The 11,309-nt window shown below is 39.0% G+C and overlaps 1 protein-coding gene across 1 annotated transcript in view; it reads right to left on the bottom strand.

Moving 5' to 3' along the window:
- Positions 1 to 263: 263 nt before the first annotated feature.
- The window catches only part of SNRK (SNF related kinase), a 54,315-nt gene continuing 43,269 nt past the window's right edge, over positions 264 to 11,309 (bottom strand). Inside the window, exon 7 of the mRNA XM_075921959.2 lies at positions 264 to 4,142. Within this exon, the coding sequence (XP_075778074.1) occupies positions 2,924 to 4,142 (1,219 nt within the window). The 3' untranslated portion in view covers positions 264 to 2,923. The remainder of the gene's footprint in view (positions 4,143 to 11,309) is intronic.

The raw sequence follows: 11,309 nt of genomic DNA, 5'->3' as shown, positions 1-11,309 counted from the left end.
TCAACCAGCAGAAGTTTAGGCACCTAAAAGGTTAGGGGTGCAGCCGAGCAGTGGTTTTGTAAGCATCAATAGTGTCTAACAGCTGTTAGAGGTATCACATTGCAAAGACTTTCCCATGTGTTTCAACCAAACACCACTGGTTTCTGTGTTCTGATAGGATATTAGAGCAGAAGATTTTTTTTTTTCACCCCCGTAGTGTACAATGAATAGTCTATACAATTTACTAAGCAAAGCTGACATAGAAAACAAGGTTTATGCACCAATCAAGATGTCACTTTTATTAACTGGATTATCCATTTCTGTCATACACCATGAATGTTTATACAATGAGGAAAGCCAAACACTGCTGGAAGCAACCGACAAGATCAGCCGATATTTCTGTACCCTCTTAACACACACATTCTTTCTTGGTGAGAAGTTATTTAATTCTGTTCTATTTTATTTTTACTGCTACTCTTAAAATTCTGTGTCAAGATTGTCACATCTTAAATACAGATAAAGTTGCCAAGGTACATTTATATATACACACAGAAAAATACAAGACTAATTGTTTTTCCACAATATTTAATTTATATGCTACCATAACTATATGCAACTTTTAAAGACAGGTTAAGGGGTACAAGAAACTGTTTACTTGTTCTAAATAGTTTGGTCCAATATTATTTTAATGTAGTGGTTATTCTCTCCCTTCCTTTTACATGACAACATAATATAACATACAACACATGCACAATCATTCACCTATGAACAAATGGATAAAAGGACAACACTCAGACTAACTTTTGTACACCCGGAAGTTCAACCAACCATACACAACTAAGGCTATAATACAGCTATGCAGCATAAATGGTCAACACTGCTGATCTAAAGTGAGCACCATATATACATCTGTATATAAAAACATTGGAAACAAAATACACCTGGGGTTAGTTAAAAGGTGCCATTCCAAGGCTGTACATAGTATCAGGAAAGTATTTACAATATGTGGAAAAAAAAGCTGCAATAGTTTATTGCCAATGCCCTTTATAAATTTTTTCCTACTTTTAATATAGATGTTGTGCTCACTGTCTGTGAACTACACATCTTATTTCTGGCCCTTTATAAGATACCTGCTCAAAAATATCAAGCAAATGTGTTCTATGGCTTCACCCACACATCTCTTCTTGTAGCTTTCAAATTTATAAACATCACACTGACTGAACTGCAACCGTAGCTTAAAAATGAAAAGTTCCATAAAGTAAAATGTTTATCACTTGTTTTGTTTAGGGAGCAGAATATATAATCCCTAGCTAGGTTAGACAGTAAAACTATACTGTGCAATGCAGATTGTCCTAATAAATTGTATTATACTAATTTAAAAAGCCAGTGTTAACTACAGAAATTATGACCAAATGTAATGCAGTTCTTTGGTGCTCTACTCACTCTACGGTGTACATGAAATGCATTGTATTTGACCATTTTGTAAATGTTACAATATGCTAAACAGTGTAAACGCCTCTCAGACATTCAATATCTGGGTGGGGTGCTGCTACATAATAACACCAATTTTTATTAGCATTGCTTTGAAGACCCAGTGCACAGCATGAAAAAATAAAACATTCTTGCCCTTCCCAAAATTAGGAATCTGCAATATATTTTATTCTAGATAAAATTCCACAAAAGTTAGTTCCTCTGGTCAAAAGTAACCTTTTGTATAGAAATATTCTAAAGCATGAATTTGCCATTATTTCAATGGCAATGGGGAAACAAAATGGAAAAGCTAATAGCTTTAAATAATGAGGAAAGGATATTTTCTTATGTGCCAATTTTTAGTTTTTGTAAATATTGGACTTGATTTTAATATAAAACAAGGGTATTGAGGGAAACAGAACAGAGTAAATAAAAGAGACAACACAACATATTAAGTCCTGACAAGAGCCAAAAAGTCCAATGATGAGGAAAATTTTTATCTGACAATAATACTGATCAATTTAAATTTGTATCCAATTATCTCAACATTTTCCATTCTTTATTGCATTTTGAGATCTAAGGGTCACACTTAGAATAAGAAATGTTAAAATATTAAAGATAGTTGTCATGATAAACTACTAACAACAGAAGCAATTTATACAAACTATTTTCAGTTAGAATGTAAAAACTCAGAAGTAGACTTTATAATTTACCTTTGTATATTAAAAAAGAAGATTGTCTGCTTGTAATATTAACATATTTCTATGGGAAAAAGCTGCCTTACAAATCTAGTTGCTTTTTAAAAAATCTTGCCTATAGGAAAACAAGATCTTTGCAGTTTGATTGAGCACAACTTTAACCATATTATAGCTTAAGACAAATAGGTGTGGGTTTAAAATCATAGTTTAAGATCACTAATTTTCAGTGCATCTTTGCTTTGTACAAGCCTTGGAACATCTGAAAGCTCCCTGAGGAGTTTTCAGCATCAAAACATTATTGCTTTGGTTCTGTTTCAGACACACAGAAGTATGCCACATATCACATATTTTAGATATCACAGAAGGTCAGAACAAGAATTAACATTTCACAAGCAAACAAAAGCTTCTCTTTCTTTCTCTCTAGTTTAAGTGCAGAATATGAAACTTCTAAGTGCTACATTTACATTAGAATCCAGATATACATTTTTTAATTTAATCCAGATCTTCCATAGTAAAATTATACGTGTAAAATTACACAATAAAATAGTCTAATCTGTAGGGAAATAAAGATGTTTTGGCTAGCAGCATGCACAAAGACCATGCATTGTCATACCATCAAGCAAACACAAAATTAAAATGTAATAAATAACTGCTCATAAAGCCCACTTTAAAATATTAAGACAAAAAAAAGGATTCATTGAAATAAGGTGTTCACAGCTCTGAACAGGAAGAATGGTATGTTGTCAAGTAGATTGAGCTATTAAGTCTGGTCATTGTCAAATGACATGACAACAACTAGTTTGACTGGAGGTACATAGCAGTCCCTCCTTGGGATTCCGCTGAATATTCACAGATATAGTCTTTTCACAGAGAGGTAGTTGTAGCACATTATTTTTCAAGTTCTTACTCTTTATCCGTTGCAATTCATTTGGTGCATCTGACATTTGGTCAGAAAAAAATTTTATGCTGCCCAAAGATGAAGCCTGGTTTGCACTCCCTGTAGAACTTATGCACATTTTCCACATTGATTTCTCTTGCACTTTCACACTGGAAAATGACAGATTGTTTTGAGGATCAATAATGTATTTAGTGCTGCTATGAATCTGGGAACCTAAGCAAAGGCTCATCAATTTTAGGCTTTCAACCAGGTCCCCTGCACTTCTAGAAGATAACTGCATTGAATTTCCAGATCCAGCACATCTACGAGTAGAACCTGAAGTGTTATTAGTGCTACCACTGGTGCCAGTGGAGGGACTTCCCCCACTTTTGTTGTTATCACTAGGACTTGTTTTGTCTACCCCTCCATTTCCATTGCTTGGTTTGCTTTGTCCACCACCATCTCCTTGGTTGCCAGGTGGCCCTTCACTACTATCCCGTCTATGCCAGGAATATGTAAATCCACTATCTTTATCTAGACGTCTCCTACTTTCTGAGTCGTCATCACTAGTTTCTGAGCTACTGCAACTAGACCCCCGGCCCTGGCTTTTCCTTCTGTGGTAGCGCTTATGCACTGTGCTAGGTGATGCAATATTCATTTTTAACCTGCTAAGCTTTGGGGGTAAGTTTTCATCCATGTCAAACTCATCATCTGACTCCCCCTCCTCAAAGATTTGATTGAGCACTGGTGCACTCTTCCTGGAAGTGAGACGATTTGTAACTGAAGGCTTGCGGCGCAGAACAACTTGACTGGAAAGAGAAATGGGTTTTTTATCTTCTTCATCTTCCTCTTCATCTTCTTCTACTCTGAACAAACACTTCCGGCCACTAGTAGTGGGATTTAAGCTCACTGAAGGAACTACTGAAAGCGCTGGCCCAGCTAATTCAGTGATATCCTCTTTCTTTGCTGAATCACCAAGTGCCTTATTTCTGTGACCATTGAGTACAGTTTCAGCAGTGCGAGCTGGAGACTGAGGAACAGTTGCATGGGAGAGAGGAGAGGCTGTAAGGTCATCCTCCAGGTCCTGGGGTACATCAATTTTTGTTGGCCACGATTGCCTATGTAAGAGATTGTGATGGGGGGAAAAAAAAGGAGTAAAATTAGATTTGGAAGCATAAGAATACATAATGTAAAAATCTTCACAGTATACAGAGATCATAAAGGCCACAGCAATTATTCTACTTACCAATTTGTAAAGAATCTTATTAAAGAAAATAAGAAAAAATGAAAAGTATAATTTAAGCCCGGTGGTTGCTGCCAGTTTAGAGATATCCATGAGAGCTTGCAGAAAACTGGGATAAAAAAAATGTCCAAGTCACAGAAATCTGTTAATCAAATGTTTGTGGGAGGTCCAAAATCAGTAGCAATTAGGCAGGGAAGGTCCTTTCCAGGGGCTTTTAAAGCACAATCTAAGGATGAAGGTACTGCAGACAAGGTTAGTCTGGAGTATCTATTCTTCCCAGTTTTAGTCTTCTCATTCACACATTTTAAACAATTATTTCTGATAAAAAATAAACTTTTCAAATGTCAAAGAGTCTTTTGCTTTTACATATACTTTAAGTGAAGGGAATTTTGAATACAGATCATAGAATTTTTTTAACCATAAAATTGAAACTGTAATACAGTTCATGTACTGCCACTAACTAAATCAATTTCTGTTAGTCACTTCAATAGTCAACTGATAAGTCATGTGAGTCCAGGCATCAAATAAAACATTATACTTTCCAAGACTTTTTATCTGTAAATGAATGGAACTTTAAATGTCAGATTGTTTATTAAGCATGAACCTCAAAACAAAGCAGTAATGAAAGAAGTGACATTTTAAAAAGTTGTAGAAGAGTTTTTCAACTAACAGTTGGGAGAAGCCAACAGGTGCAGAGGAGCACATGGTCAAGACAGACACACCCTTTAGAGAAGTATTCATTAAAAGGGGTTACTCCAAATCACAATAAAGAACAGAGGATAGAAGTTGATAAAGGTAGAACTGAACAGAAACAGTCTAGCAAAAAAAATCCCATTCCAAAAATCCCATTTTTCTGCCATGAAGGCAGAAAAATACAAGCTGAGTGAACTTGAGTGCATGGTATTAAATAAGGTTATTGATACAAGAGGCATCACAGAAACTTTGTGGAACAAAGATAATCAATGAGACACCGTGGTATATACTACATCTAAAACAAAGCAAATAATCAAATATGGTAAAAATCTTAATTTAAACAAGTGGTACCAGAGAACAGTTGCAAGAATTAAATGCCTGCAAACTGCACAGAAACTTTAAAAAGAGGCTCAAACTAAATGTATATTCCAAATTAAAAATAAAAAAAAACACTAAGGCTATCAATAATGCTATGATGACTAAAGAATAAAAGAGATGGTTAGAGACAAAAAGACATCTTGTAAAAATTGGAAGTCAAATCCTACTTAGGAAAATACAAAGGAGCATAAATTCTGGAAAGCCAAGTGTAAAAGTATTGTTAAGTTGGTCAAAAAGAAATTTGAAGCACAACTGTAAGACACAAAAACTAACAGCATTTTGTTAAGTACATCAGAAGTAGGAAGCTTCCCAAAATCAGGGGGGCCACAGAACAACCGAAGTACTTAATGAGCACTCAAGGATGACCAGGTCATTGCAGAGAAGTAATGCACGCTGGAAAACACAATCCCAATTATTCATACAAAATGGTGGGATCTAACTTAGTTGTTACCACTCAACAAAGGTCTTGGGAGTCATCATACACAGTTCTCTGAAAACATATCAGTGTACACTGGCAATCCAAAAACCGAACAGAATATTAGGAACCAATAAGAAAGGGAAAGATAAGACGACAGAAATATCATAATGCCATTCTATAAATCCATTGTATGCCCTCTTCTTGAATACGGCATGCAGTTCTGGTCATTCCATCCCAAAAAAGATAAATCAGAATTGGAAAAAGTATAGAGAACGGCAACAGAAGTGATCAGGATAATAAAACAGTTTCCATGTGAGGAAAGATTAAAAAGACTGGGACTTTTCAGCTTGGAAAAAGAGAGAAAACTGAGGGGTGATGTACAAAATCATGCATAGTGTGGAGCAAATGAATAAGGAAATGTTATTTACCCCTTCACACAACACAAGAACCAGGAGTTACCCAAAGATGTGTATGTTAAACCTTCTGCTTATGAATATAAGGAAGTACTTCACACAACACACAGTCAACCTGTGGGACTCATTACCAGGGGATGCTGTGAAGGCCAAAAGTATAACTGGGTTCAACAGAGAATTAGATAAGCTCATGGAGGAAAAGTCCATCAATAGCTATTAGACAAGATGGTCAAGGGATGGAATCTCATTCGCTGGAGGTCCCTAAACTCTGATTGCATAACCATGGATGCATCACTCAGTAACGTGCAGTTCTATTCAGCCACTTGTGAAAAACAGGCTAGTGGACCAGACTGTCCATTGATCTGACACAGTGTGGCTAATCCTATGTTCTTAAGATGAAGTCAGTTTATAATTAGCTACTGCTCTTTTATCTTCACTATATTGTAATTCTGTATTTGTATTTTTAAAGATATAGCTAGGAAAACTTAATTTTTAACAAACCTAAAAGTGAAGTCTAGACTGCTTCACTCTCTGGAGCCACTACCCGATTTATCCTACTGAGCAAGAAAATTCTACTAGCTCACCAAATTAAAAAATTGCTTTCACAGATAAAACCTTACTGGATTCATCAACCCCGGGATATTTTACATGATGACACCATTCTACATTCTATGAAAAAGTTATTGTCATGGCAGAGTCACTATGATCTTAAGTGCAGAAACTCTCCATTCACACACTGATCACACATAATGGGACTCCCAAGGAGATTCTCAGTATCAGCACAGTGCTTGGTTCATCTGAAGATGGGTTACATACATAGCTTTCTGACACAAACTGGAGCCCAGGAGCTGGGAAAGTAGAGGTGCTCTACCTACATCGGACACTGTTCACAGCTGATTATGCAGTTGTTCAAACTATGATCATATATGCATGCTCTCTGGGCTCAGCCCTCCTTAGTGGGGTACAGATACATCCAAAGGCTATGCTGGGCTCTCCTATGGAAAGCTCAAGTGTCTCACTGTGCTTTTTTGTGCTTAGCTTCTCCTTAAGAAAGGCTCAGATGCTCTACTAGGCTCCTCCTTGATTTGGGCAGAAAAACTGGTGATATCTTCAAAAGCCACTCAGGGTATGTCTACACTACCCTCCTAGTTTGAACTAGGAGGGTAATGTAGGCATACCGCACTTGCAAATGAAGCCCGGGATTTGAATTTCCCGGGCTTCATTTGCATAAGCGGGGAGCCGCCATCTTTAAAACCCACCTGGTTCGAACCCCGTGCAGCGCGGCTACACGGGGCTCGAACAAGGTGGTTCGGACTAGGATTCCTATTCCGAACTACCGGTACACCTCGTTCCACACTGCACGGGGTTCGAACCAGCGGGGTTTTAAAAATGGCGGCTCCCCGCTTATGCAAATGAAGTCCGGGTAATTCAAATCCCGGGCTTCATTTGCAAGTGCGGTATGCCTACATTACCCCGCTAGTTCGAACTAGCGGGGTAGTGTAGACATACCCTCACTGAGAAGAGCCACTATAGCAATGTTCACAACAGAATCCTCTCTTTCCTGATGTACTTTGATGACTCTGGTATTTAAAGAATGATTGGCGAGTTAGCACCCAGTGAGATGAACGGGACAGTTCAGACCTCAGAGATGTTGTTGCAGGCTCTGCAAACTTAAGAAAATGCCACCCACATTAATTGTGTTTTCAAGAACAAGCTGGAAGTATGAAAGGGCCATTACAATGTAATAGTTGAATCTGAGCCCTGAGTAGAGCAGTCATAAAGCCTATGTATGTTGTATCAAGTTGTAAAACCAACTGGGGAGCATGCTGAAGCCTTACATACTCCCAACCCCCATCTTGGCTTCATGCTATTTGGAAAGTTTACCTCAACAGAGCACGATTGGATCTGGCTAAGGATCTGGTCCTCAATATAATCTGCATGTGTTATCAATAGCCCCACTACCAAACTCATGGTCTATTTTGGTCAATTTCATGAGCACAGGTTTGGTTTTTTTTTAATAGTAAATTTCATTATTTCAGCTATTTATATCTGAAATTTCATGATGTTGTAACTGTTGGGGCCTTGACCAAAAAAGAAGTTGTGGGGAAGGTTGCAAGGTTATTGTAGATGGGGCTGCAGTAGCGCTCCTCTTACTTCTGCTCTCCTGCTGAAGGCAGCTCTGCCATCAGAGCTGGGCAGTTGGAGAGCAGCGGCTGCAGGACAGGAGCCCAGCTCTGAAGGCAGAGCTTGCACTAGCAGCAGCACAGAAGTAAGGATGCCATGGTATGATAACACCATCCTTCTGTGCTGCTGGTGGCTGGGGAGCACCTTCAGAGCTGGGCACCTAGCCAACAGCCACTGCTCTCCAGCCACCCAGCTCTGAAAGCAGTGCAGAAAGTAAGGATGGCAATATCTCAATCCTCCCTAAAATAATTTTGTTACCCTGCTCCTTCAACTCCCTTTTGGGACAGGACCTCCCCCATGAAATCTTTATAGTATAGTATAGGGAAAAGCACTCAAAAGACCAGATTTCACAGTCTGATGTGTTTTTCCTGGCTGTGAATTTGATAGGGCCCTAGTTATCATTCTTTTAGCAACTTTTAATTAAAATAAGAACAAGCTAGAGTTCTCATATTTTGCATGCCAAGTATTTAAAGATGCTAGACTATAAACTGAACTAGTTCACAAAACAGTACTTGAGAAATAAACTAGAAACACAATACCTAGCTGAGAAAATTAATATCTAAAAAAATATGCAACACAGTGATTTTAGAATGGACTGTGGTATCAATGATACAGGAGTTTGAGACATTGTGTTTTGTCAGCGATAAAGCTAAAAAGAAGAACAATGCAATCCTGACAGTATCATCATTATAACTTGGCAATATTTTAATTTCATGAATTACAGCAAGAAAATAGCTATTGTATAATTTCTACAATAATTTTTTTATTTATTTTCTGTGATTTCCAATAGATGTGAGATGACAGAAAGACTAACTTGTGAGTCAGATAAGACTTGTTTAGAAACATTTTTAAATGCAAAAATCGAAGTTACACATCAGTCTGTCTTATTACCTATAAAGCCTTTAGTTTGGTAAATCCTTTGGATCCAGGACAATATCTACACAACAAGTAATGCTCTCAAAACTACTCGTAACTGCAAGAGCCAAGTATCAAGAAAAGTATGTAGCTCTGCTTGTCATATGGAGCAAAGCAATACCTGAAGGGTGGACATTAAGTAAACTACTCCATGCATTGCTCTCAACTCACCTCAGTTTTGATATAAAATAACCTTACTTCAGTTCTTGACATCTCCTAAGCAGACACTACCCAGTATAATGAAATATTAATGTAAACCAAAAAAAGTCCAGAATTCCAGAGCTGCATACCTCACCACATTTCAGGTTGGTAAAAACGGGAAGTTTCCTACCCCAATGAGTAGAAAATTGAGTGGTGCCACAGATGGGAGAGGAGAGATTGCACTGCAAGCCCATTCTGCATTCACCATGCAGCAACCCTGTCCCATGGGGCTGACTAGGCTCAATTCTCCTCTCCAGCAGATAGCCAGATTTCACTGATAGGGGAGGAGGAGACTGCCAGGGCAAATCTGAGTGAGGCACTGCAACCCCATGTGCCTAGGCCAGGTTGCCATGCCCGGAGCTGGAAACCAAACACCACCAGACCCAGGAACAGGAGCTTCTTCACCTGGGACAATGGCAGGATTGCTGCCCAAATTTCCCTCACCACATTGATGCCATCAAAGAAAACTACAAGGCTGGGAAATGGGAGGGAAACTCTTCCTCCTCTGAACATTTTAAATATAGCAGTATTTTTCAATTCACCATGTTTTTGCTAAAATCCTCCCTGTTTCTTCAGCAGGAATTTGAACCTAAACCTGAAAATGCAAAAGAATTAAAGGCTTTCAGATTACTTGAAAGTCTGCAGCAAATGGCAGGCTGGTTGAACATACCAACACTAGCTACATAACACAAAAACAGAAGCAGATTTCTCCTATCTTAGCCACATGAGATTCAGCCATCATGGATTTCAGGGGCCTTGCTGAAGGTTACTAAATTTTTAATATGATAATATAGGTCAGTGTTTCTCAATCTTTTTGATACCAGGAACTGGGCTTTGCTGCTAGGGATGTAAAATCCCATTTTAATCAATTAACCAGTTAAGTGTGGTGTGTAACCAGCTAACTTAAATGGGAGTGGGTAAAGGGGGCAGTGCTGCTCCAGCCAGGCCAGGACTGCTGCAGACGGGGACTGCTCCAGCCAGGGCGGAGCGCCCTGCCACCCCAGCAGGCCCCTCTGGGCTGAAGCAGCCAACTGCTTGCATTGTGATGTGAGGGGAGAGGAGGGAGAAGGTGAGGCAACTCCAACCCTTGCCAGTTAACTGGTGAGCATCTCCTGGTAAAGGTGATGCTTACTGGTTAACCAGTCACATCCCTACTTGCTCCCTTCCTAAATTATGTTAGGGAGATCTCGGAGACCAGCTCCAGTCCACGGAAGAGTTGTTGAAAAATGATAAACAAAACTTACTGATCTATGTTGAAAACATATTTATTACTCAAAATCAGTTTAGCAAGACAGAAGTCAAGTAGATGAAGACAGCTATTTCAGGTGTCCTTAATCAACAAGTACGTATAACATTCAAAAAACTTGTCCTTTTTAAAGGCCTCATTTTAAGAAATACTTAAATTAACCTAGATTTACAGAAGCCCAGAACATGACTTAACTAAATCTGTATGTAAACTTCAATTCAACGTTTCCTTTATGACCTATCCCCCTCAGTACTGGAGTGCATTTAGGGCAGGGATGGGGAACCTAAGTCCTGAGGGCCGAATGTAGCGCCCCCCCCCCCCAGCTTTCCTGGATCCAATCCCCAAGGCTCAGAGCTCCCCCCAGCATTGGGAAATCCATGCTGGCACTCTAGTCCTCTCACGCCCCCGACCACAGAGCTGGAGCACAAAATCTACTAGCCTGGGTCCCCTAGGCTCTGGTGTGTAAGGGGAACATGGGGAGTATCTTTCTCCTTCTCAGGGGCCATGTCCAGTTCTGAGAGTCAACAGCCCCGACCCAAGTTCCCCACCTCTGATTTAGGGAATTATACCATTAGGAAAGTTTTTACAAAGTGG

This window comes from Pelodiscus sinensis, chromosome 2 (genome assembly GCF_052426305.1).
Source record: "Pelodiscus sinensis isolate ZL-2025 chromosome 2, ASM5242630v1, whole genome shotgun sequence".
NCBI classification, from domain to species: Eukaryota; Metazoa; Chordata; order Testudines; family Trionychidae; genus Pelodiscus; species Pelodiscus sinensis.
This window is presented reverse-complemented; position numbering and strand designations above follow the sequence as displayed.